Here is a 27,889-nt window from a genome sequence, read left to right as displayed (position 1 = left end):
TTAAAAACATGATGATTACAAATGTTTACAACACAAGGGGGTCAAGGGTGTTTACAGGGCAGAGACGTGGATTTTAAAAAGGGGGTCACTTAAACAGAAAGGCTGCTCGTGCGTACCTATAACATCAAGTCTTCTCTATTTTAATCAGGAACATGATGTAGTTTAATGATGAGTTAAAAGAAAATAAAAATATAACATCTGTTCATACTGAATGTGCTCAGTCATAAAGATGCATAAAGGTACAGCATATTTGCATATCAGCAGACACTTTGATAAAAACTTCTGAATAATGTCAAAAATGTAATTCTGTAGTTGGGTTATGAAGTTGTTTGTCTAAATTTGAAATATTAATAGTAAAGATTGAAATTATTCCTTATTTTTTTACAGTCCTTCGTTGATTATGAAGTTATAGGACTCCACTGTATTTTCTAATGCAATACAAATCGTGCATAAAAACCCTAAAATATACCTAAATAACTAAAATAAAAATTCATGAACTAGCTGCTGCAAACCTTGAATTTTTGCAGACTTTTTTGCATTTCTGGTTGAAATAGTCTCCTATTTTTATCCACAACTAGTTTTAAGTCATTATTTTATCTTCTTGGTAAAATCCTAAATATATATTTTTTTCTGTAAAGCAAGTTTCACTCTTGCTCTGGAAAAAAATTACCTTTTTTATCCTAATGACGTGCGCAATGCTGCTCGATTTCCATTTGCTGCTGACGGGCAGATTATTGCCCCCTCCGTTTCTGAGTGGAATTAAAAAGCCAGGCCAGGTGCTTCTCGGGGTAGACAAGCCCCCTTTAGGAAGGAAGCCACAATTGGTCAGTAGGAGTAAATTAGATAAGATAGAAAACATAAAAAGCGAAGTCAAGCTGGAGAACTTGAGCATGTACTCAAACAAACTTGAACTGCCGCGCAGAGGAAGATCTTTTGACTCCATGAACATCGGCTTTGAGGAGAAGCTGCTGAATAATGAGGTAAGAACTGTGACAATCGGAGCAACTGAGGTACAAACTTCATTTGGTTTTAAGAAGCTATTGGCATTGAAAACTGTTGTTGTTTGTGTGTGTGAAGTCAAAGTATCTAGAGCATTTTCGTGTAACTTTTTGACCAGTTTAATTGGTGCGCAGGTCATCTTCAGCTTCCACTTTGTCGTTAATGCAGATTATTAAATCCTTATTGTTATAATGAACTTTACCTCAAATGTTTAATTGTGTTAAATGATATTTTCCACTTGAAATCTCATGTTTGTTAGTATTTCTTGTTTTTCTCCCCCCTTATCAATTACAAACCAACCAAACGGAATTTACGCAACAGGCGGATTAATGACACATTGTGGCAAATAATAATATAAATAATAATAATAATATAAAAACAATCGTGCATAATATAATATGAATTTAAAAGTAAATAATCCTTATACCAAATGATAAATTAAATGATCAAGAAAACATTTCCTGTTTAGATAACAAGGATCTCTTTTGTGATGGGCTGTTAGCGGTATTTTTTCTAAATTAACTTTCATTGATGGTCGTTAAAAACCTGTTTGCTTCTGCGATTAAAAGCTGCCAAACGTCTGATGAGATTCTACCGTGCGGGCTGCTAATAATAGGCTTCCCCGCTCTCCAAATGAGATTGCTGTAAGGGGATTGCTTGAGACAGAGACAAGTTCATCTTCGTTAAACCGAGACGCAAAGAGTTGACCCCGGCTCGTCCTGATCCAGACTCCATGCACGGATGCTTTTGAGGACTTTACCGACAAGAGTTCACCGGAAACTGGTCCGCCGCGCGTTTTACACCATGTTCGAAGGACGTAACCTGGTAGGGACGGATTAAATCGACTTTTTAATATGATTCTCTAAGCCTTCACAATTTGGTCTTAAAAGACACAATATTTTGTTTGCGTTTATGGTGTAGTAAACACTACTTTTCAACAAAAGCATCTGAGAAGTACCGAATCTTTCTTTTGGACGGTTAGTTTTTGCCATGTTGCACTTGTGCAGCCTGACGCAGGATTAGGTGAATTTTCCCCTGGCGTGCGCAGCCGTGCGTCAACGAGAGGCCGCTGTCCGAGGTGCTGAAATGGACACGCGCTGCTCAACCTGCTGTCTCCTGTAGCTAGGTTTTCATCACTTATTATGTCGTTTAAGCGCAAAAATATGGAAGCATTATTTAGTTGTAGCAGAAAAAAGGGAAAATGTTCTTTTCTTCTCTTTTCTTTTGGAATTTTGGAGTTAGTAATAATTAATTTCAAGCCATCAAAACCATATTAAAACTGAATAAGAAAAACAACTGAAATACATATTTATACAGAGATATATTAAATTTAATTAATTATTAAATTATTGGAAATTATACATACATACACATGCATGAACATATATAAATAGGTCAATTATAATTACTCTTCATAATAACTAGACCTATTAGCTCTTATACTACATGACACATCAAAACCATTGAATATTAAGTTTGTCAAAATGAGTTTAATTAATTACTAAAGTTTTCCACCCCTGTCATGTTTATGTTTTTGATCTATTCTTTGAAAGGGAGTGTGAGGAAGATATCTTATATAATCTCACCTCTATTATACTTTGTTTAAATTTTAATTTTTAATTTTTATTTTTTTACACATTTTTGCTTTTAACTCTGCATCTCCACAAATGATGCACATAAGACAAGATGTTCAAAAGTGTTTTGGATCAATAAACACTCTTAAGTGATTAGAAGTTCCGCATTCACGTCATCACGTGCGCTAAGCTTTGGTTCAGTCGCAGCAAATGCTCTACGGGAACATGACACAGCTATAACCAAATTAGGATGGCTTATAAGCGAATGATTGTTGAATATAGAATAATAATTCACTAAGGGGCTGTTTCAGTTCTAACAATCTATTTTCCCCCCAATTTTAGATAAACAAATCAACCTTCAACAAAATTGAAGAAAACACAGAGAAGCAAAATACATCAGAAAAAGGGAGAGCAACAATTATCTTTTCCCTTAAGAATGAGGTGGGAGGACTTGTGAAAGCACTCAAACTCTTCCAAGTAAGTTATTTGAATGAGGCCATTTTCCATACAGGAATAAGTCTTGAGTTTTGATACAATTCAAAGGCAAAGTGTGATTAACTAAACCTGTTTGTCATTGTTTGCTGCAGGAAAACCATGTCAATCTCGTGCACATTGAGTCCAGGAAATCCAAAAGACGCAACTCTGAGTTTGAAATTTTTGTGGACTGCGACAGCAACCACGAGCAACTGAGCGAAATCATCCATCTGCTTCGGAAGCATGTAAACATAGTAGACATGAACCCTCCAGATAACTCCTGCCTACACGAGGAAGGTGAGAATACAGTGAATGATAACCTCTCAAGTGATAAAGTCTAAAATCACACTGAAGCAGATCTACTGGGTTCTCTTCTTAGATATGTATGATGTACCTTGGTTTCCGAAGAGAATTTCAGACTTGGACAAATGTGCAAACCGTGTCCTGATGTATGGCTCTGAGCTGGACGCCGACCACCCGGTATTATAGCGGACTGATGACTGGCCTTAAAATCTCAAATGTATGAATATTCCGCTGTTTTAAGTGCTACATTTGTCTTTATTAGGGTTTTAAAGATAACGTGTACAGGAAAAGGCGAAAGTACTTTGCTGATCTTGCTATGGCCTACAAACAGTAAGTCTGAAAGTTTTCAAAGCTGTTTTGAATATGATCAGGGCTTTTGTCACATTACATTTTTTGTTGATCTTGTTTCAGTGGAGACCCAATACCCCGGATTGAGTTTACAGAAGAGGAGGTCAAGACTTGGGGTGTAGTGTACAGGGAGCTCAACAAACTGTACCCCACTCATGCCTGCAGGGAGTACTTGAAGAATCTGCCTCTGCTGTCCAAATACTGCGAATGTCGTGAGGACAACATCCCACAGCTGGAAGATGTCTCGCGCTTCCTCAGAGGTGGGTTGTCATCCTTTCATTTATCATTGTTTGTTTCATTTTTAGAAAATTGAGCCAATTTTGTAAATGTCCTTTCAGAGCGAACCGGATTCACCATCAGACCTGTGGCTGGGTACTTGTCCCCACGAGACTTCCTCGCCGGTTTGGCCTTCCGTGTTTTCCACTGTACCCAGTATGTCCGGCACAGCTCTGACCCCTTATACACCCCTGAACCGTGAGTACATCCCACTACCGTCCTCAAACGTGCTGTTAACTTAAACACAAACTTATCAGTCTACTTTAATCTTTACACAGGGACACCTGCCATGAGCTGCTGGGTCATGTGCCGCTGCTGGCAGAGCCCAGCTTTGCTCAGTTTTCTCAGGAGATCGGTCTTGCTTCACTGGGGGCTTCTGATGACTCAGTTCAGAAACTGGCCACAGTGAGTGTTGCAGTCACAGGCACATCTACACAGACCTAGTCCAGATTTAAAGCGTCCTCACATTGCGCTGTTCTCTGTCACAGTGCTATTTCTTCACTGTGGAGTTTGGCTTATGTAAACAAGAAGGACACTTGCGAGCATATGGAGCTGGACTGCTGTCATCTATTAGTGAGCTTAAGGTAATGATATTACTGTAAACAAGAATAGGGGATAACCCACAACCTAATTTTCTTTTTTGGGTGATGAGAAACAGTTTTTTCAGGATGATGATTATACAGTCTTTTTGTAATTCAAAAATAAAATGTTTTTTTTTTGTTATTTCAATTTTAATCCTATACATTTATAAAATAGTCTGAAGCTTCATTGATCTTAATTGCTGGGATTGTGTCTTTCACAGCATGCTCTGTCTGGTAATGCAAGGATAATGCCTTTTGATCCAAAAGTTACATCCAAACAAGAATGCATCATCACAACGTTTCAGGACGTCTACTTTGTGTCCGACAGCTTTGAAGAGGCCAAAGTCAAGATGAGGTGTGTTTGTTAGCTTCATCGTCTCACACTCAGAAAACAAAAACACATTCATCTTATCTTTATTAACAACTAAATTGCACTTTTGCTGGGTTTTTTTTCCAGAGAGTTCGCCAAGACCATCAAGCGCCCCTTCACAGTTCGATACAACCCCTACACCCAGAGTGTGGATGTGCTCAAAGACACTCTGAGCATCAACAGCGTGGTGGAGGAGCTCCGACACGAGCTTGACATCGTGGGTGATGCTTTGAGTCGACTCAACAAGCAGCTGGGCGTCTGACTGCCCACACTTCAGCTGAAGCTAGCCTCCCACAGCCCATCCGTGCACGCTGCGTCCCCCCCAACACTGTTGTAGAGATGTTGCTTGTGTATCGTTCCCCGTCAGCTCAATCGCTTTTTTAAGCTGAATATTCTTTTGTCGATGTAAGTTGTGTGAATGACTATATATACATATATATACATGCATTCGATGTGTGTTGACTTCTGTGTCAGTGAGCCTTTCAAACCCAAAGAGCTGCTTGATCTGAGACACGATTTAGCTTCCATTGTACTTGGATTGTTCTTGATCATGCAACTGATGTGCTTTCATGGTTCTTCACTGCACTTTTACAAATCCCCAGCTGTTACAAACACTTCCCAAAGCTGTCACTGCTGCTCTTGTGTATGACATTGTGATACTTTTTGTTACTGGTTAAAGATTTCTTCACTTGTATTCTTCTTCACTTAAGTGATACATATATCATGTACCTTGTTATTGTTTTATCTGGGTGAACATACTTTTATGCTCTTCTTTGTACTGTCTAAGGAACTTATGAAAGTAAAACCTTTAACTTCTATAAAGAGAAAACCTTTCATGACTGATTGTGACAGATCTGGCCCATTAAGTAATTGATTTAGTTTCTAATGGATCCTAAAGAAATTATTAATATTATTGCACTCTGCATTTGAAATTGTTATTTTTCTACTGTAAAGAAATGTAGAAAATACTTCTATATTATGTATGAAAAAAAGACTATTATTAATAAAGTCTGTTCACAGTCTGTTTCTCACACTTTTTTAATTCTCAATCATTTGGGAAAAAAAAGTTTTTTTATACAAAAATGTACTTTACATTGATTTACATAAATTAAAAAAAAAAGGTCTGGTCATAGAAATTTTTAATTCAAATAAATTTGATTTGCTATAGAGATCAACGTGCCGCCTCTTTTAGCCAGTTTTAACCAAGTATAATAGGCCTATACACTTGCAAGAAAAGGTAGGTGAAAACTTTGGAAGTCCTTCGACTTCTGCATGAAATGAACAACAGTAGTCACATTAGAAAAACATAGTCTGCTTCAACTAAAAACACACAAACGATAGCTTTTCATACACTTGTTTTTTTGTTGCTTGTTTTTTCAGTGGAACCCTCCTCACTAATAAAAGAAAACATACTTTTCTTTTCCGATAGGCTGAGACATGAATAGTAATTTTATTATTTTAAAATAATCTATTACATATTCACTCGTGTACATTTTCTCAATATAATTCCATAAAGAACTTTTATTTGCTGATATGTGCGGGTTTTTTGTTTGTTTTGTTAGATTAGTTCCACTGCTTGTCACTGTAATAAACATATCTCTCCACTTGGTGGCGGTAATGCACCAAGTCCTTTCTTGAAAATCTCAATTGAACCAAAGAAAAAGAAGAAAAGTCCCATGGAACGTAGCTCGCTGGAATTTTGTTTACACACCTGGGTAAGTTTTTTACCTGATAAATCGTTGTTGTCAACATGTCCAAATTTCATCTCTGTGTCTGATTAACTTTAATATTTAAGTGGAACATGAATCAAACACTTTTGGCGACGTAAAGCGAATTACCCTGTTGTTTATACAAAGCAGCACGCTACAAAAAAAAACGAATTAACTAAGACGAGTGTTTCTGAATCTGACCTCTGTAGATTTGTGTTGTTTCAGGGAGCCAACAGTTACGGGCAGCTGGGACAGGGACATGCGGAGGACCAGCTTGTTCCTCGGCTCTCTGGAGTCTCAGAGCTGCAAACCAAAGTGATCCGGGTCGTGAGGGGCGGCGGGGGACACACCGCTGTCATCACTGGTACTGGAATAACCGAGTTTCGACACACATCCATCGTTATTCAAACGTAACTATTTAAGATCTGAGAGGATATACTTTAAACATTCCACAAGGGAAAATCTAAAGAGCATTTAATGGAAAATATGGCGAAAGAGAAAGAGACTTTATGACTACATGATATAGAAAACACACGCAAAACAATAAACACAACCAAAATACAAAACTACACACACAGAAACACTACATTAGTCTGTGAAATGTATACCATAGTTCAGGAAAGATTTCGTGTTGGGTCTTTAATCAAAGAATACACAAAAGGACTCAGGTTTACTTTTAAATCTCTAGCTTTTTTTGTCCAAATTTCATATTCACTAGGGCTGCACGATTATGAAGAAAACTCGAGATATGCGATATTATTAATTAATATTGCGATAACGATATAATTTGCGGTATATAAACAATTAGCAAAACAACCAAAAATATTATTCCCATTCCATTACAACAGCTTAAAAATTATACTACAAATGACCCTTGTTGACGCAGGAGGCGAACATACAACATAATAGGGCGCCATCCGATTAGTTAACAACGTGAAGGGCTCCATCTGATAGGCCAAATGCAGAAAGGGATTCTTTCGATCCATTAAACACTGCAAGCTGCCATAAGATTGTTTGGCCACATCTAAGGTAACCATTTATTGCAAATTTGCTGTCTTTTGCGATATGCATATTGCACAGCTTGAAATTGCGAGAACGATAAATTAGCGGTATATTGTGTAGGCCTAATATTCACAAATGTAAATTCTCTGGTAGAAAACCTTGTTTCATTCTAATCTTTTCTGAGTTAAATCTGTATACAAATAGCATTCGTAATGAGAAGCAAAAAGAAATCAAATCCTTGTCTGTATGTGAAGGATGCAATTTTTTTCTTGCAAAGTTTAACCCCCTGGCTTATTTCTATTTCTATTCTTGTTATATATATATATATATATATATATATATATATATATATATATATATATATATATATATATATATATATATATATATATATATATATATATATATAGTTATGTTTTTGACATTTGCAATTGTGTTCTTGCTGTGTACCTGAATGTGAATTTTTGTAAAATGGCATAATGTTCAATAAAGTTTTAAAAAAAGCTATGCGATAGTTATATTAATCTAGACATTTATAGCTATAAAAATAATTGGAAAAATACATTATATAAAAACAGCTATAGGAAAATGTCAAGCTTTTTATAACAATGATTGAAGTCAGTAGAATGCATTATAAATGACACCAACCCCAGTAATTAATACATTAGGTTTTTTGTTTGTTTTAGTGCCTTTTTTTTGTATCTCCATTGATCAAAATCTATATTTTCTGTGTTTATTTATATAGTGTGTTTGATTTTTTTTCACTAGTAACAATTTTCCTGAAGCTGAAAAGTCAGACGCATTTATTCCCCTCATATGTTTAACGTGGGACAAAACGTACCTGTGGGCTGTAAACAGATGCCAGAGTAAGCTGTGATGCTCCGGTTTACGGTGAAGGCTGAAAAAATGACCAACCTGAACAAAACCACCTAAAATTGATCAAACCGTATTTACCTATTTACAGGCTGTACCTGTAAGTGAGACGAATGTACAGCTTCACCATAAAAACACGACACACCAGGAAATCTACAGAGGAACTTTCCTGTACAGACATTGAGTTCTTGATTTTGAAAAACTGTATTTTAGACCAAACAGATCAATAACTCAAGTTTTTGAAGAAAAAAAAGTATAAATGTTAATGTTTGTAAAGTTTTTTTGTGATCCAACTCTTAATAAATATTGTTGAACCTTTTTATTTCTAACTGTGGTTGCTTCTGATGATTCAGCTTGTTTTATTGAAGCTATTTGTTCTGTTGTTTTGTGTTGAACAGAGGGTGGAGAGGTGTTTGTTTGTGGGCAGAATCACAAAGGTCAGCTGGGAATTGGTCACTGTGCTGACATAGCAACTTTTCAAATCTGCCCCATCTTTAATCAGAGAGTCACAGATGTTGCCTGTGGTTGGGATTTCTCTCTTCTGCTAACCGGTAAGAAATATTCACAACTGAACACAAAGTGCTTTTTCAAAGCAAGTTCTCACTTGAAAGTTTATCTCTCCTAAAGTGACTGAAGCGAGGCAGAATTAAAGTTGGGACTCCCTCATTAAAGTCCCACTCTTGTCATTTTTAGATTTCATTTCAAAACTGGACTTTTCCAGGACATAGTTTCTGCAGAGCGGCAGGAATTCATGAGAAATTCGCTGATGAGCTGTGGGCGAGACCGTTGGCATGGAGTAGGTCTCCCCTCATTTCCCATCATGCCTTTGTTTGCGTTATCTCCTACTCGCTTACAGCCCCTCACAACCCCACCCTAACATTAGCGGTGCAACCAAAATGGCGAGCAATATTGGAGGTATCCAACTGTACAGATGACAGCTCAGACGAGGAAAACAAAGTTGTACATGGATTTAGTCGTCTACAAGTGCGTCCACTTGTAGACGACTAAATGTTTTTTTGGTAATTAATGGCACTCTGCTGTTATTTCCCACCCACAGAAGGCGGTAGACTGCTAGCATGTGGCTCCAATGCATTTGGACAGTTGGGTGTTGGAGAGACAGTCACTCACATTGCAGACCCACTGCTTGTTGAGGTTAGATTTCATGAAGTTGATGTCATCCATGAAAACGTTTAGATTTGAACATTTAATACAAAGAAATCTTGAAGCAAACCTAATGCCGTATCTCAGTGTTTTCTACTTAAAAGCTGTTTTTTTGTTTGTTTGTTTTTAGTGTCTGAAAGAGCCAATAGTGAGTGTTGCAGCAGGTCTGAGACACTCACTCGCAGTTAATGGTAAGCAGCACTGCAATTTGTCTTCATATTTTTCTCTGCATTATTTCTCCAAAGTCATGCCCTTGTGATTTTAGACTCAGGCTGTGTGTATCAGTGGGGGAATGGTCTTTTCAGTCACGCCAAGCGAGCCCTCGGGCCAAACTCTGTTCCATCACACCTGCGCTCCAACGTTCCTTGTCTTGTTCCAGGTAGACGATAAAGAGATGAGAACAGGAGACAAATGCTTTCGATTTTGGTGTAACCACTGCTGATGGTTTGTGCCGCAGGTCTCAGTCAGAAGAAATCAGTCCTGGTAAAAGCAGGTTCAGCCCACTGCGTGTGCCTTACAGGTGCAACTTGAGGAACTCATTTTCTAAAAAAAAAATATTTACGCTATGATAATTAACACAGTCAAGCTGAACTTAGTCAGCTTTCAGTTTCTCTTTTTGTACTTTTCTCAATCATGTTGCTTCTTTTTCTGCTCACAGAAGAAGGGGAACTGTTTCTATGGGGAAGCAACAAACATGAGCAGTTGGGCACTTCTGAGTCCTTCTTGCCTTCTCCCACTCCTCTCAGGCGGTCTCTCCTAAATGGAGAAAAGGTTTCAAACGTGTGGAGTGGATGGAGCCACATCATTGCTCAAACAGGTATAGACACCCAATGACATGTATGTCTAAGATGACTGCCAGGATTGGTGGATTTTACTTGATAGGTTCTGTTGTGATTGTGTTTCAGAGAGTGGTCGAGTCTTCACCTGGGGCAGAGGAGATTACGGACAGCTGGGTCGACCAAATTCAGACTCTCAGACTCCAGAGGAGCTGTTAGCAGGCTTTATAACAGGAACTAGCCAAAGCAGGGCCGTTTGCTGTCCTGCAGAGGTCCACGTCCTCCGTGGAGCAACACAGGTTAGACTCCACCACAACCCAAACAACCTCTAAAGAAGAAATACCAACAGTTCTATGATTGCACCACAGAACTGTATTACTGCTACTTAAAGACCTACATTGAAGAAAATCACATTTTTTGTGTTTTTAATATTTTCTTTGGATATTTTTCTTTTTTTGGGGGGGGGACTGATGATGGAGGACATGTATAAAGAAAATTAAGTTTAAAAAAGCATTTCTGAGAATTTTCTTATTCATATTGTTGTGAACCAGGAGCAGAAGGAAACAGTAATTGGAAAAAGAGCTTATTTGTGACACTTCTGCTCTGAGCTCTCAGCAACAGGGAGGGTAAGGGGGCGGGGTTGCTCCGTGCCAGCAGTAATCAAAAGCAAATTTTTGATGACCTTCTGCCACTCTGCAAAAATTGTCCTAGGATAGACACGTGTTTTTTTATTTTGGCTAAAAACGGTGTAATCATGGTTAAAAAACCACTGGCAATGCTTAGAAAATGGCTTAAAAGAGGATCAGAGTGGGTTTTTAATGACTGCAACAAAATATTTTAAAATGGAATCTTTGAATTTATCCTTTGTGCAAAGCAAGCAGGTGTTTTTAAAATAAAAAATAAATAAAAAAGTAATTAGGTGCTTTCAACAATTCTGGGTCTGTAGAGAACAGGATCCTACTAAAAAAGACAGTCTGCACAGAACAGTTACTAAAATGTGTGTTTTTATAACGCAACCCAGTCAGGATTGTGTTTGTTATTTTGTTGGTCCACAATGCATTACTATGAGCTGGTTTTTTGTTTTATGTAAAACAAATCATATTCTTTCACTAAAGGATATGGTGTTATGAAATTTAAGTTTATTTATTTTGTTTTGTTTTTATTCAGCCCAAAATCTAGCCAGATTCTTCCTATATGTTTAAATATTTTTTTTTATTTTCCTCAAATTTGAATCTTAAAACCTCTTGGATATTTCTTTTTTTTTTTTTTTATCATCAATACTTCCTTTGAAGTATATGTCCAAAATCAAATATCAGATCAACTTGGAATAAAATAATTACATTTCTGTTCAACGCTGAATATGTCCACTAGAGGGCACTAGACCTCCACAGCTCTAAAACAAAAGCAGGGGAGGATTCTATATAGGTAAAAGCCTGATACTCTCCATATAAAAGAGCCTTTTAGTGATCACCTTCAACACACACTCATCATAATGCATCTCTCTGAGAGACAACCACTTACATAAAGGGAAAGTGCAGGCTAAGTCCTGATTGTAGTAGTTAACCTGTGATATGAATAGCAGCTGTATGCTAGGAGATGGTGACCAGTAAAGTAGACATGAGGGATGGGCAAGGGCAAGTGCTGGATCAATCCTTTTACTGCACTCGCATCATCACTGCAACACTGGTGGATGTCAAACCATGGTCACCTTGTGTATTTGTTCAGCAGAAAAACAAGATGAAGCTGCTGAGTGAACTATAAATCCTGACCTACCTTTCTTTACATTTGAGTCCTTTGAATCCAACGTGACAAAACGCTAAATTACACGGTTAAAAATGATGAGGTTTTTTTTTTTAAAGTGGGATTTTTCTGCAGGTTTATATAAGGATTAATCTATATTAGATTTATCTTCATACATTTCAGCATGATTCTATAAACAAAAACATAGGAACAGTGAACATGCTGGTTTAATACCTGTCAAAGTGAATAAGGAAAAGAACTGGCAGCTGTAAAAACTCAATGGGAAGAAGATGTCACTTTTCATTTCCATCAGTCCATGTTAAGACAAAACCTAAAATATGTCAGAGGAAAATTAAACCCACATAGACAATGAACATTTATAGACCTTACAAGCTAGAAATGTTTGTCTAAAGGAAAACTGATGTTTGCATTTTTTTTTTGTTTCCCCAGATCTCTTGTGGATCCGAGCATAACCTTGCTGTTGTTGGTGAGCTTTTTTATACAATGATTTTCTTGCATTTTTTTATAAATTTTCTACTCCGTTCTTCTGACACAACACAAAAGAAACAAAAAAAAAAAAAACATAACACAAGAAAGACTGCTTAAGATGGTGACGGCAGATTCTAGTTTATTAGAAAATACACTTTTTAGTGATAAAGTGTTCCAGCAGAGATTGATTTCTCAGGGTTTTTGTGTTTTATAATCTCACATCAGTTTGACCCGCCCACCTACAAACCACACGCTGTCACGTTTAACACGGCTCAAGTCGAAAACAATGTCGCCATAGTAACGGATATACCAACGGCACATATGTGAGTTGCTCTCAACTGCCCTGCAGGATTTTAATGTTTAATCCATTGGTAATTTAGCTTCAAGCAAATATTTCTCCCTATTCTTAAACAAAGAAGCAATGCTAAGTAGTTTTTAAGCTCTAAAATGATGAGTTTTTTGAGACGATGCTGCTTGCTTAAAGGGTTCATGTGTGTCATGCTGCAGTTTTTAAAATATTTATATTTGTGACAGAGGAATGATTTTCCTACTGAAAATAAAAGATATTTATTATTTCTTATTTCCCCTATGTGAAATTAGTCCAGCACATCTAAAAAGCCAAACATGTTCATCTGTACTATTTAAAATAAAAAAAGTTTATTTTTATTTCTATCTTTTCTGTTTTACAGTATCTGTTTATAACATGAAGATGTCAAAACATGAATATGTATTTTCAGTCAGAACCACTGTTGCATAAACACAAAGATCACTGTGGTTCTCCATCTGTCACCATTTTGGTGTCTAAAATGGTAAAAAAAATTGTTCTATTAAATGTTTTATGTCTAATCATTTTATATCTTTTAGAATGATTTTTTTATGGACATAATTCCTTTTCCCAGATGTTTCTATGTGAACAATAATTTTAGCTAAAGTTTGACAGACTAAAAGGCTTCACTTTAGCAGACGGATGAAGCCATTCATGGTACAAATCTCCTCCCTTAGAAGAGCTTTTATTGGTTTCTGTAAGTGCTACTGACGGAAACCTGAGACGCCCTTTGTGGCCCGACACGACTGACTGAGTCCTTCAAAGAACAAGCATTATCCACAGATAAGTCATCTCTTTCTTTGGTACCGAGTTTGTCTGCAAACCTCCTAACATATGATAATAAAACATCTAGGATTTAAAATCCTCCAGAAGCATCAGACGGTTTGTGAGATCAGCTCATCTCTCTGTGGCCTTCGCATCAGGATGTAATTACAGATGCGTATCAATGACAGAAGTAATTACCCCAACGGCCTGTGAAAGCCGAGTTAACCCACACTCATTAGTTTTTTTGCCTTTTAGATGTTTCATAAACTGTTAAGATTTACATTAGATTTGAAGATGGAAACTGCGTCCAAAAAACAAAAACAAAACAAGAGTTCTGATCCAAAATGTTTGCTATTCCCTAAAAAGCCCTCTTTAAAAAAAAAAGGGGGGGGGCTTCCATTCCTTTTCAACTCTGGTAAACGTCACCTGTTTTTTCACTGTTATGAAACTTTCTGGATGTTAAATCTTTTACATCAAATTTCAAACTCTGACCCACTTTCTTGTGCCACGAATAAAAATGCTGCAAAGGTAACGCCAAAAACAAGTCGAGGGTCTAGAGGAGAAAAGGGAAGAATGTTAAACACTGCTGGTGTTTCTACAGTAAAAGTAGCCATGCCATCAATGTTCTGTGTTTAACCACTTATCACAATAAACATTATTGATATGTCATTGGTCAGAGAATAGCGGGCGGACTTTTTGTCTGAAACATGTCTCCATAGTTTCTAAAGTTGACTTAGCAGATGAGAAAGGAAGATTAGCAGCGGCAAGGCTGACAGGAACCTCCAGCACCTCACTCCTCCGCCATGCTGTCTTCCCCTTTTCTTCTCCTGTCTTGTGCGTGGTGGCAGGAGCAATAAAAAGGCAAAACAGGATTGGAAGCAGGGACCAGAGTGCTGCTATTTCTGGTTCTGAAGTAGGTCAGGCGGAAAGGAACAGAGAGCGCTGCATGCTGCCTATGATATCTGTTGCCTGCTCAGGCCTGTGCCCATTTACACCTGAGAAAGGGGTCTGTGAGCGTGAAGCTCATCATCCTCACTCAGACCTGGGAGATGGCCAAAGAATCTTCTGGCACACGTCATCAAATCTGAGGAAAAATGCTCGGGTGAATACTTCAACTTGAACGGTGCTCAAACCTTAGATGCAATATTTTTATATATCCTGTAGAATCGTGCAAAAGTTAGGCTAAAGAGGCATTTCCTGCAGATGATGTCCATGTGGCACTCTCAAGGAGATGTGAAATTTGACTATTTTTTTTCATTCTTGTTTTTGAGCTGAATTTTTGAAGGTAGTTGGTTACCATGGAAACCCTGTTGTGCCGTACTCCAGCCTGCGGGTCCATGCATTTGAGCGGAACACCAAAATAAGATAAAGAATGGCATCCTTGAAACCACTAAAAGAATGTCTTCTGCACACATTTCTGCAAAAGATCGGACATTATTGCGTCCAGTTTTGGATTTGTGAAGCACAATAAAGGCTAGGCCAAATAGGAGTTTGTAATGCACGCGCCCCATCTGGCAGAGTGTCACACGGACATAAGCTGCTGGCATGAAATCTTAACTTAGCTCTTAACTTGTGCAAACATATGTGTCTACTGGCAAATTCGAAAGCTTGGAGGCTGCCGCTTTTCAGAGACGGACTGAAAGCACAGAAAGAAGACGAAGCCTCTCGCTGGAATAAATGATTATGTGGCATGAAAGGCACACAACAACAAAAAAGCTTGAAGATGTGCTACCCTTGAGAAAGCAAACTCGCTTCTGTTGCCATGGCAATGGAGCCTATTAGGTAACCGTGTTGCCATGGCACGTGTCTCCGCTGTGATGCAGACCTGACCACACCCTCCAACAAGCTCACCAGCTGTGAAAAGCAGGGTGGTGTTATTACAGGCCAAATGTAGGGATCAGAGGAGCTCTGTGTGAGATGTGTGCCTTCTGTTTTTTTCATCTTTTTTTTAATTCGCCTTTTTTTCTGTATATTTGTTTTTGTTTTTTGCCCTTGTTTCTTCTGGATGCTAATTGTGCCCGTTGCTGTTTCTGCCTTCTGGCAGCTTCACTGACCCAAGACCACTTTGTGTTTCAGGGGATCGTCTCCTGTCATGGGGCTGGAATGAACATGGGATGTGTGGAAATGGTTTTCAAACTAACGTACTTCATCCAGGGCTCATTTCTAATCTACGTGCTGTTCTGGTTGGCTGTGGGGCTGGACACTCCATGGCAGTGTGTACGAGGATAACTGTTTCCACTGGAGCAGAAAAACGACGCAGCATGAAATTATAAATTACAGGAAACTTTTTTTTCTGTTTCCCCTTGTCTGCAAACCACAGTTCACCTTTCCAAATGGCATTTAAGCAAACTACATAGGTGTCACTTTCAAGTACAGATGTCAGAAAAGCAGTCTGGGAAATCTGTCATGCTGCAAGGGTCACAGTTCCTTCAGCCTAGCTGTCAGTTTGATGAAGGTGATGTGAAAAAAATGTAATGCCATTGCAATGTTTGTCCTTAAAGTCAAAATATTCTGGATTATGTTAGGGGATGGATGAACTGATACAAAAACTGATTTTTATTCCAATTTCTTTTGTTTGTGTGTGTAAGGAAGTCCCTGATTCTGGAAAATGTCTCAGGCATCATATACGTCATCAATCACAGCTGCAGGACAATATTTCCATATTTGAAAGTCAGTCACTTGTTTATTTATATTTTGCTCCTTTCTACCTCTTCCTTACTTCAAGAAATAAACTGTTATTCATGGATTTAATGTAAACTTTGCACCTGTGGAATACATCCAATTTTTCAATAAAGACTTTCAAAGCTAATAAAAAGATGCAATTTTTTATTAAAGTATTTATGCTAATACTTGTGGTTTATGCTAATTAAATGATGACCCAACTTTCTCAGAAATTTTGCATAGCTTGATGTCATTTTTATTTTGTTAGTTTGAAACAATAAAAGGAATTGACACTCATTGAAAAGTGATTATTTCTATAGTTGTTTTTTTTAATTTACTATTTATTGTACAGATCGGAACGATATCGGTCAAAAAAGACACAAAAAAAAGGGAAAACAACAAACCAATCCAAAAAAGTCACTGAACTCCGTAAAAATAACAACCCACTGAATGCACGTTGTTCCAAACACACTGAAACCTTGCTGGATGGCACACATTATTTGCCTCTTAAGTTGTGTGTTTGTAAGGTTTCTTTTCCTGTGTCAAACAATGCACTGTTTCCATGCCTCTCCCCCTCTTTTGGCAGATTCAGTTTGCTGTCCCTGACTGCACACAGATTTAGGCAAGTGGTAGGCAGTGTGTTTGCAGTTGAGCAGTAAAAAGTTGGTCCCTTCTAACTTCAACACACAAACAGTGTTTGTTTCCTTTCAGATTTTAACTAAGCTTGATCCATAAGGGACTTTCTCATTTCTTTTGTGCGCTTTAGAGAGCTGAACTGTGCTGGTTATTGTTAACTAAAAAAGACTTTCAATGTGTGAGTGAACTCCTTACTGGCTAAAACAATTCGGGTAACAGAGGCACTTGTCCAGTTTGATGGTAAAGGTTTGTTATTAGCTGGTGGTGTTGATTAATATGCCAAATTACTAACGAAAAAAAGTGTATGATGTCAACAAGAAGTATCACTTATTATTCTATTTTCTTTCTAAGCCTTTCTTTTTTAATCGATTCTTGATAGTTCCGAATTTTTGACAAATGCTCACATCACCACTTACAGTTTTAAAGTCTCTTATATCAAACTTCTTTTTTCTTTTATGTTTTCTTGGCTGCTTGGAAAACATAACGGATGGTTTTTAAAATTTCACTGGTGCAAAACAGTGCAAAAGTCTACAAAGATGTGACTATGACAGTGCAAACGTAATTTGTCCTAAAATGTCAAGTCTGGCTGACATTACAGGTGATTTTCTTTGTTTTTTTTTTTTGTTTTTTTGCTGAAGGTATCTGTGATTAAAAAAAAAAAAATTGGAGCGACATTTTTTTTCGACAGAGGAAGCACACAAATATAAGATGAACACTCAAAACATTGGTACACACAACTTTCAGCACACAAAAGAAGCGTATTTACAGCACTAGCACACACTGAAAATAGGCACACAAATTACAACACTGTAACCAGTCACAGATACTGAGCTACATAAGGCTTGACAACAAAACGTCCTCAGTGCTACATCTATGCTGAGTTTGTGAGGTACAGGTTCTCACTGTCGCACCCCTTTAAAAAAATCCTAAGTAATACACACAACAATGCTTTAGCACTATCAGGTGGGTGATGGGCCATTATGGGTCATACACATAGTGGTTGGTACACCATGGTTCATAACACAAACTGACTCTGTTGGTTGTCTGCTCCGCTGCTGTCGTTGGGTCTCTATAAACATATAAAAAAAACAATAACAAAAATGAATTATTACACAAATAATGCAAAATGATGGACATGATGGACATGATGGCGATGAGTAAAGAAAATGTGCTCCGTTAGTTCCTCATGGTAAACATGGGTTTACCATGTTGTTCCCATGCTTAGAGAAGGCGTCAGACATCAGACTGGTGTCTGAATGCGGAAGGTTGGACTCCGGGTCGGTTAATGAACATGCCTAATCATGCTGCGCTTTATAGTTTGACGTAGAGCAGGTCAGTCACTGTCATGCGTTTGTTTGACCTGCATCATGCTCTCACAGTAACCTCCTCTGTGTGAATCCCCCTGACTCCAACAGCGGCGGACAGAGGGTCAAACAGTTGTCGATAAAAACAAGCGCATGTATGTCTGCATGTGGGGTTGCATAAAAACAGAGTCTAAACGCTCATTGTGTAAAAAATTTATTTCATGCAATGACTTTGTATTTACATGTTTTAGTTGAATACTTTTCTCTTGCATAAAAGTACAATACATGCAATTACCTTTCTCAAAGTAGACTTACATTAGACACTGTGCTATTGTTCCTCCCCCCTTTAAATTGCATTACCATTTAATTCACCTGTATTTCTTTACATCAAAACGTCACACTAATATTATAATTTTAACTTTTTTTTTTTAAATAACGTCCATTAATTACCACAACAGACATGACTAGAAATGTAAAACTGCTCATTCAGAGTAAAACAAAACTTGGATGAGTTGCTGGAATTGCTATACTACATCATCTTCTACAAATCAACACCTCTGATTAGTCTACATAAATTTTGATAAAGTGCCCTGAAAAACTTGTGCATAATAAATGGGACAGTATCAGTACAAGTGACAATAGGCTGTTGCTGCTTTGAACCAATGGACATACATACAGAAATATAGTCACTGTGACATCTGGTTAGTCCTAACTTGATTTGTGTTGGCTCTATCAAGTTGCCTTTTTCCCCCTTTGTAGTTTGTGCTTTTTATACAAAAATTGGGCCATTAATCTGTTTTTATTGTTCTTTTTTCTTCTTTTTGCCTGTTATTCTTTAATGCTATGTCACCCTGCAGGGGAATAAAAAAGGTTTCCTTATTCTGATTGCTGGTGGAAAAAGTTACAAAGCACCCCTTCATAAAATAAAGCTTTTCCAACACTGCTATAATAAAGATATTTAGATGTAATGATGCTACACTTAAGTAATCTTTCCATCAATTTTTTTCTTTGCCTCACCAGGTATGAAGGCACCATTGATTTATAACTATTTTGTCCTTCATCAATTTAGCGTCATGGCAGTGACAGTTGCGGCAGCCTTTTAATACTGTCTAAAAACCCATGGCTAATGATGGAAAGAGATCTATTTGTGCTCATAACCACATAGGTTGGCTTTAAAACTGATTTTTCAAGTTAACTTGTGCTAATCTTAAAAGGAAATCCCCATCAAATAAATAAAAGATTAATAATGCATGAGTTTGGGCGAAGGCAAAAAAATGGCCGCTACATCAAACCTTTCTGCTATGACTGAGTCTCTTTTTTCATTTTTCTATTTTTAAAGCTGTCTCAAAATGCATAATTATGACAAGGCTTTTACAAAAAAAAAAAAAACTTTTTTTTTTCCTTACAGGTGCTGCACATCTGCTCATTTCTATAGTTGACCATATTTTTTTATGTAGAACATACAAACAGTTTTGCGTCCGTTCACATTATCTGTTTTCATCACTGGTGGCATAGAAATGGTCATCATCTCCATTTTGCATCAGATTTTGCTAAATATTTTTGTAATGGCCTGTCAGCTAACAGTGAGTCTTCTCTGGAATGCTTTTTTTTTTCAATCAAAACATCTCTGCTTTGCAAATTACAAAGCACTTAGCAGTTGCCTTAACAGCTTTTTAGACATATGTTTAAAAGCATTTATAATTCATGTCCAGCATACTGTTAGTAGGGGTTGCTTTCTGCCATTTTTCTTCTCACAAAAATCAAAAAGCATATGGTATAAAAGTTTTTAGCAGAGAAATAGAAGAGATCAAAAGCAACAGAGCAACAGGCAATGATGTAAACACAGGAAGAATAATGGAGTAAACCTGCAGTTCACCAGTGCTTTGTCTGTAACTGAGGTGACCCATGCAGAGTGGCATGTGCCAATGTCTTCTACTCTAGGATAGGATGACACACCCAAGGAGAACACTTGGGAAGCTTGAGTATAAGCACAATAAGAATACAGTTTTCCAGAAAAATAATAAAGCAAAAATGGAAAAAAAGAAAGCAGGAGCGAAGGCAAGTGTCAAAGCAAAATCTGACAGGAAAGATAAGAAAGAAGTGTGGACTGGCCTTCCAATGGCATTGTGTCTGCTACTCAACCATGCTACATAATGGATGGGATGGGAGAATGTGAGTGCTGCATTAGACAGGGTGGGCTGCAGGGCAGGGCGGACACTGAGGACACTCCAGAGGCATCCCCGCTCATGCCAGACATGCTGTTAAGGCTCCAAGGCTTTTCATAACCTTCAGTTGAAAAACAGAGAATGTTCTGAGTACACTGCAGCACTGAATCCATGACAATTTTTTCGGTGTTCCTTACTGCTAACGCTAGACCTGTTGCTTTCTTGTTTTTGTCTCGAATGACACAAGTCAACACAGACTTCAAACGCATTGTTGTTCTCCATGCATTGAGCGCATCAGGAGTAGACCAGCATGCAACGGGTGGTACTGGAATGGCTTGGAGTAAAACACTGGACAATAAACTCTCAACAGGCAGGCACCTCAGGCAGGGAATGTTTTCATTACTGCAGGCAGAATTATGTGCTTCATACTGCAAATGGCCTAAATAATTTTCAAAGACTGTTGTCTTTTTAAATGTAAAATAAAATTAATTGAATAGAGTTGTTGACAATTTTTGTAGAAACCAGAAAACAAAAAAATTGACATAAAGTTATTAGACATGAAGCTTCCTATATCTGTGTTGTGCTCCATCACCATCCTTATAGCACCCATCAGCAAGACATTTCATGCACCGTTATGATCAAAAAGAATAGTTGTAAGTAAGAGTATTTATCATTAAAACACATACAAGATGCACGTGTAGCACATGAACGCGTTCTTACGCACGTAGGACATCACACTCTACATCATGTAAAAGTCAAAAATAGCTTTCTTACTGGTGGATAAATAGGTGTATTACAGTGTGCATGGTATCAAAAAATATATATCATGTAAATGTGGAAAACTAGTCTCAGGATATGTGGTGATTGTGCTTGGCCTTAAAATATATTTTGTGTTGGACTATATACAAAATCCCACAGGTTGATTTGGGAGAAGCAGCCGCTGGGAGATTACGTGAAGGCTGCTCTGACCGATCAGACCGTTGGTGTGGGAGCAACTGTGGGACATTTGCGGTGTGACATTCAAATAGACAAAGAGGAGCGTGTCCTGTCTATGGTCTATAGGGTGTCAGTGTTTGAGGGGGGCTTGTGATTGGCTATTACTGTACGTACCCCTCTTCACTCTGCCCCCAGTGTGGTTTGGACGCTCAGCAGTGGTGACCAGAAAGCAGGGCCGCTCTCTCTCGCTGGGGCTGAAGATTTCTTCCGGAGAAATAGCCTGGTCTATGTGGGGACAGTCTTCATTAGCCAGAGCCGCATTAGCTGCCTCGCCATTCAGCTTGGAGTCTTGAAGCAAACAAAACAATCTTTTTAATTTTGAGATTTTTTTGCTGCACTCTCAAAGTAGGTGATAAGTTGTTGTGTTTTTTTTTCCAATCTGTCCTGCTTTACACTTTAAGGCGCATAGGGATTAAACTGTACGATAAACCTCACTGCACGGGTTTAGTCTGTTGTTTATACTGTTTGAAGTTCAGCTGTTTCATAAAAATTCCCTTTTCCTTTATCATCAGTACATTTGAATGAACTTCAGCAGACGCCTGCTTGTGTTGCTCTTAATGTTGCAAATGCTTTTTCCCACTTGGTTTTAAGAGAGAGCAGGAGTGAGTCACTGCATTAAGAAGTGTAAAATCAATAGCTAGATTACTCATGGTTTGCCTCTGTCTCTTTATTCTCCTATCCCAAATTGAATTTACATTTTATTACATATATTATTGACTGTCTTTAGAAGTTAATTTATTGGTTCAAACTCATGATGAATCATGCAATTGAAGGGTTACCTGAATGGCAGTTAAGTCAATTCACAAGGTCAGAAAACAAGAGTTACACAGCACAATATATGAGGATGTATGTCTTACCTTGAAACTTAATCTCGAAAACATCGTCATTGGCAATGGGACTTGGATGCTGGGAGCTGATGCTTGCTTTACAGTAGTTGGGAGAACCTGGTTGGGGGGCCCGAGGGATGTGCCTGTTCTTTTTCTTTGGTAGTTTCTGTTTCGCCATAGCCAATGAGTAATACATTCCAAAGTTGTTGACAATCACAGGAACGGGCATTGCAATGGTAAGCACACCTGCCAGGGCGCACAGAGCTCCAACCAGCATGCCAAATGTCGTTTTGGGGTACATGTCTCCATAGCCGAGGGTCGTCATGGTCACTACAGCCCACCAGAATCCAATTGGGATGTTCTTGAATTGTGTGTGGTCGCTAGCTCGAGGGTCGTTGGGGTTAGCGCCAATCCGTTCAGCATAGTAGATCATAGTGGCAAAGATCAGGACACCGAGAGCAAGGAAGATGATGAGGAGAAGGAATTCGTTGGTGCTGGCCCTCAGTGTGTGGCCCAGAACGCGCAGTCCCACAAAGTGACGGGTCAGCTTGAAGATTCGCAGGATCCGCACAAAGCGAACCACCCTCAGGAAACCCAGCACGTCCTTAGCTGCCTTGGAGGACAGCCCACTGAGGCCCACTTCCAAGTAGAAGGGCAGAATGGCCACAAAGTCTATGATGTTCAGCGCGTTACGAATGAAATCAAACTTGTTTGGGCAGAAAGTTATTCGCATTAGAAATTCAAAAGTGAACCACACCACACAAACGCCTTCAATGTAGGTGAGGTAGGCTGCCGTCTCTGTCTCCTGGTACGTGTTCTCTGTTGTGATGTTGTCCAAGTGTTCCACATATGTGCGGTTGACGATTGGGTTGAAAGCTTCGTGGGTCTCCAGACAGAAGGTGGTGATGGACACCAGAATAAAGAACAGCGAGGCCAGAGCTATCCACTGAGCAGGAAAAAGGAAGAGGAGAAGGAAGTGAGATGGGAAGAGGGTAAAGAGGAGAAAAAAACAATAGTTCATGAAATGTTATTGAGCTTAAAAACATCCATTCCTGACAGGAAATGCAATTCGATCTACCATCTCAGACAGAGGCATTTTGTTTGACAGTGAGAACCACAGCTTGTGTGTGTCTTGATTTTGTAGAGTCATTCTAGGGACTACCAGTATGAGCTTCTTTGTCCTCTCCTCGCCTTAGTTTTTTTTCAAGGTCATGGGAATTTCTTGGGTGTGCTACATGCAGAATAAGAAAGACCTAGCAGCAACAAAAGGGGCTCTGGCATTAATTCACTTGTCTAAATTTAGCCAGGGCTCCTTCTGTCGCAGCCCTGACTGTAGTAGGTCTTCCCTGCACAAGGTCAAATTGCTCAGACTCCTGTGACTGTAGATACCCGTAATTATCCTAAACCCCAAAGTGTACTTTATACCTCTTATTTATTTATCGGAATATCCGATTTCCCCACTTTAGGTTGAGATTTCTAAAGCAACTGAGTGTGGCAGATCCAGTGTATCCCCGGGACACTGATTGCAATCCTATCCTTATGTTATCTTTGTCTCATTACAGGGTCCTGGTTTATAGTACTGCTCCTGCTTCTTCAAACAATTACGGAGAATCAGCTGATTTATCTTAGGGATAAGAGGCGTGAGGACAGAAAATAAAACGATAAACACGAAGAGAGCAATCTGTGTAGTGCAAAAGCTGGATCAATAACAGTTTAGTTGGGCATGGAAATATGCAAGGTTCCTTGGTGTCTTTTAAACTAATGGACGGTTAAGCAGGAAGAAGGAGTAATGACGGATTTTGGGGAAGATGTAAGTTGGACGTCTGGGTTGTCCTCTGAATGAAGGAAACGCTGCCTGTTTAGCAGTCACGTCCATTCACAGGCAGGCAGACGTGCAGCACAGGATGGAAAACAGGCTCTCATTATAATGTCTCATCACCAGGGGATTCATTCCATTGTTCTGAGGAAATCACTTCTGCTGGTGAATGTCAGCTTCCCCTCTATGTTTGAATAATGTCAAGATGGGAGTGTTGAATTCTGAGTCAAGACCCCTAAAACCACATCCACAAACATGTTTTATTGAAGCACATTTCAAATATGATTGCATTAATTTAAATTGTTAATGAAAGGAAACGTGCAAATTTGCTACAATATTTACTCTTTCTCACAAGCTGTCTTACATAAAACAACAATGATTTGTGTCTGTGTTTGGAGCCTAAATATTTTCTGATGTTTTATCAAACTAAAATGTGGATTCTTTATAAAATTACATCAATATAATTTGATGTGTCCTTCAAAAATAGATGTTTACAGAGATTAACAACCAGAAGCCTCCATCATACCATGGTAACTTTCCTTTTTATACTCTTTTTGAAATCTAAAACTATTAATGACATTCTCATTTCTTACAGACTAGGAGCACTGCCTCAAAATCCACAGAAGTGATTAAGGTCTCCTCTGATACGCCTCTTTCATTTCATCCATAGATGCCTCTAGACCAATTATCTCTCTTAGCCAACATCCCACTATTCAAACCATTAAACAAAAGCAGTGTCTTATTGGTGCAGGCTGCAGGGAGCATGATACACAAACACAAAATCCTCTTATTGGCTAAATCTGACTGTTGCTGGCAAACAAGAGACTGACAGTGCAAGGCAGTGGCATGTCCTCTCCACTGATACATCCACTGTGACTAAAGTCTGTAATTAACTCTGACGCTCGTGTCTAATTAATCTCTCTGCCAGTCTTGGGAGAGTCTCTGTAAGTCCTTGCTCTAGTTTTGTTGCTGTTGAATATGAGACAAGTGTGTGAGTGTATGTGGAACCACTCCCAAAACCCTAGAAAGGGTTCAAATAAGCAGTATGTAGCACACAGGTCTTTGTGGGGCCAAGTGTTTAACACCTTTATGTCGTATGTTGCTAATTCCAACGTTTATAAAGGACTCAATGAATTTATCATCCTTCAACAGGAAAAACATTGAAGAATGTTTTTTTCTAATTGGAAATAAATTCAACCATGCAGGGATTCAAATTAACTAGAGGTGAAAAATTACTGTCACCATTAAGGCAAATCACATCCAGATGGAAACCTGCCGATGTGACTGCTGAAAATGTCACATCCAACAGCAACCTCATTTTTGTTTGGAGGCCTGCCACTAATAATCTGGTGGTGCCAAAGAGCAGGTTTCCTCATCTCCAGCTGACCCGTTTAACCAGAGAGCCCTCAGATCCTTTGGAAACATGAGCACCTCTATGAGTCATAAGGAGTTATCTGTTCCTGCTGTAAGATAGATGCATGTAAACAATGTTTTAAAACAACTTTTTAGGATATTTAGATATTGGCTGACTGTGGAAACCCAGTGCAAGGTCAGAAATCCCCTCCTGGACTCACCTAAACAGCAAATGCAGTCTGAAGTGATTGATACATTTAATGAGAATTTAAGCAGGTCTTGTGTGACAAAATCAAATAATATATTAACAGAATTATATTGCTGTTTAAAATCCACTCACCCTTGCATATTTAGAAGAGTAAGGGTCCTCAAACAGAGCCCAAACGCGCTTCTGCCAGCGGCTCCACAGGCTCCCACTCCTGGCATCGGGGGAGTCCCCCTGCGCCAGCCTCCTTGTCATTTCATCCACCTCATCCTCAGTGTGTTCCGGCTCTGGGTCTGGATCATCGCTCCCCAGGTCTAACAGACCCCCCCCACCGAAACTATCAAGGGCCTCCTCCGCCTCCCTGTGCTGGCGATAGGTCATCCAGCAGCATGGCTCCACGTCTGTCTCATCAATGCCCCAGAAGGCCAGCTCCTCCTCATAGAGGGGCCCGCAGACATCAGCCGGGCAGTGCAGTTTACCTGTTCTGTAATAATTAAGGATATGTGCAAAAACGCCTGGGTGGCGGTCGAAGAAAAACTCCTCAATCTTGGCATCATAGTCAAAGTGGTTGGGCGCATCAGGCTCGGCCAGCCAGGACAGGCGGGTTCCAGGTAGGGTGCGCAGGGTGCTGCGGTACGTCTGATGTCTGATCCCTCCCACGTTTATCACAATGCGATCCTTGTCGTCGCTCAGGCCCATTGCGTCCCTTAGGCATTTCTCCAATAGGTTCCCCACATCGCAAAGGTAAACAGGCGCACCTTGTAACTATGCACACAAGTGATGAGGCTGAGGCGCACGATTACGCACACAAAAGCACCCTGTCGTCTCTCAGCAGCTGAGAAAGGAATCAGAGCTCCTTCGTTTCAGGCCAGACTCCATTCACACCTGGCATGTTCTGCAGAACTGGAGGATCTGAAACACCTGTAGGGACCGTGAAACAGCCTAAATCCAAACCGACTGGAGCCAAAGGAAGGGAATAGACGTCACACCGCTGCTAGATCCAAGATGTCGAGATAGGAGCATGGCAGTCTTCCTCCCAACCAGGAGGTGATAACATCGAATTCTTCAGACCAGATTGCGCCGACTGATCAGACAAGAGGGTTTGTGACTTTCACAGCAAGGTGACTGCCGTGGTGCTGAGTGGACAGCGCCTGGAGAGGCTGCGCGCTTCGGTCCCCGCTGCCTACAGACTCGCCTCCTTCACACCCCGCTCTGCGCGCTCCCTCTCCGCTTTGACGACGCGCTGCCACGAAGCAGCAGGTCTTTGTCTCCACTGATGACTGCTACATTACGCGGAGACTTTCCCCCTGTCGATGCAAAGCGGGACATGTCCCCCCAAGCCTGTCTGATGGAAGAGCAGTCGTGTTCTCAGGGCTGCTACACGATCAAAAACGTGAGAGGGCGTCAAGCCTCCACAATAAAAAAGAAGAAAAAAAAAACGCCCGAACTGCCTGTTCTCCTCACCGGGTCCCGCTCCTCTCTCACCTCACAATGAGCATGCCCAATCCAGAAGCCTGCATTTTGTCTAATTAAACGCCACCAAGTCTCATATTTAAGGAGTTGGTGACAGTCAGAGCTGCTCGTTTATTTACTCATGCATCTATTCCACTGCCGTCGCGTGGAGTGGTCACGTGGAGCCTGGAGGGCGCTGCACGCACCGCTGGCAGGAGAAGGTGTGACCGTGAGCGCCCAGAGGTGCAAAAAATCTGTTTCTCAGAGCTTTGACGCGGATGGATGCTTTCACTTAGATGTTAACTTCATTTATTTATTCTCATTAATTGACACCCAAAACACTCCATTATGACCAAAAATGTAAGGGGAAATAGAGAAGGTGACTTTTCTTCCTCACCCAACTCTGAGCGCATCTAAGGTTGTTTTAGGGGGATTCATTCTGTCACTTTGCCAGCAGAGGGCGCTGCTAGTCCCATGATTCTCAAGGTTTGTGTGCTTTAACTTGTTATTCACCCCATCTGCTGTCAGTAATGGGGTCTTTGGTGAATGGGAAAAAAGAATAAAAAGGGAAAACTTTAAAATAAACATCAATAATAGCAGTAATAACTCACTGTTTTTCTTTCTTTCATAAAAAAGGAAAACAACTGTGGGCAGTTCCTCACCTCATTTTCACTATTCATTGAGGAGGAGTCTGGCGCACAGACCCTCA

The 27,889-nt window shown here is 39.4% G+C and overlaps 3 protein-coding genes across 6 annotated transcripts; 2 read left to right on the top strand and 1 right to left on the bottom strand.

The window, feature by feature from the left end:
• The first annotated feature begins 802 nt into the window (after positions 1–802).
• Positions 803–5,957, top strand: tph1 (tryptophan hydroxylase 1). Of its 2 annotated transcripts, none has more exon segments than NM_001278807.1 (11): positions 803–980; positions 2,916–3,050; positions 3,161–3,344; positions 3,427–3,527; positions 3,613–3,680; positions 3,762–3,958; positions 4,037–4,172; positions 4,253–4,379; positions 4,463–4,558; positions 4,777–4,910; positions 5,013–5,957. In NM_001278807.1, coding segments are annotated over 11 exon segments (1,443 nt in total). In that variant the 5' UTR covers positions 803–890; the 3' UTR covers positions 5,188–5,957.
• A 579-nt stretch (positions 5,958–6,536) lies between these two features.
• sergef (secretion regulating guanine nucleotide exchange factor) lies at positions 6,537–16,580 on the top strand. The gene is made up of 11 exons (XM_023955744.1): positions 6,537–6,640; positions 6,860–6,998; positions 8,908–9,060; positions 9,567–9,661; positions 9,801–9,861; positions 9,936–10,049; positions 10,128–10,190; positions 10,329–10,487; positions 10,576–10,745; positions 12,637–12,673; positions 15,842–16,580. The coding sequence occupies exons 1-11, from the start codon at positions 6,602–6,604 to the stop codon at positions 16,036–16,038; spliced, it is 1,227 nt and encodes a 408-aa protein (XP_023811512.1). The 5' UTR covers positions 6,537–6,601; the 3' UTR covers positions 16,039–16,580.
• On the bottom strand, positions 14,576–27,743 carry kcnc1 (potassium voltage-gated channel subfamily C member 1). Of its 3 annotated transcripts, none has more exons than XM_020703982.2 (4): positions 25,864–27,743; positions 22,385–23,300; positions 21,642–21,815; positions 14,576–14,849 (listed from the first exon to the last, which is right to left on the bottom strand). In XM_020703982.2, the coding sequence occupies exons 1-4, from the start codon at positions 26,425–26,427 to the stop codon at positions 14,755–14,757; spliced, it is 1,749 nt and encodes a 582-aa protein (XP_020559641.1). In that variant the 5' UTR covers positions 26,428–27,743; the 3' UTR covers positions 14,576–14,754. The 3 variants fall into 3 exon arrangements, with proteins under 3 accessions (XP_020559641.1, XP_011474339.1, XP_011474338.1); XM_011476037.3 differs by lacking the exon at positions 14,576–14,849 and adding an exon at positions 16,667–18,131 and having other exon boundaries at positions 25,864–27,740; XM_011476036.3 differs by lacking the exon at positions 14,576–14,849 and adding an exon at positions 18,565–20,652 and having other exon boundaries at positions 25,864–27,739.
• Between the last annotated feature and the right edge of the window lie 146 nt (positions 27,744–27,889).

Source organism: Oryzias latipes, chromosome 6 (assembly GCF_002234675.1).
Source record: "Oryzias latipes chromosome 6, ASM223467v1".
NCBI lineage: Eukaryota > Metazoa > Chordata > Actinopteri > Beloniformes > Adrianichthyidae > Oryzias > Oryzias latipes.
Note: the sequence above shows the minus strand (reverse complement) of the source record. Positions and strands in the feature narration are given on the sequence as shown.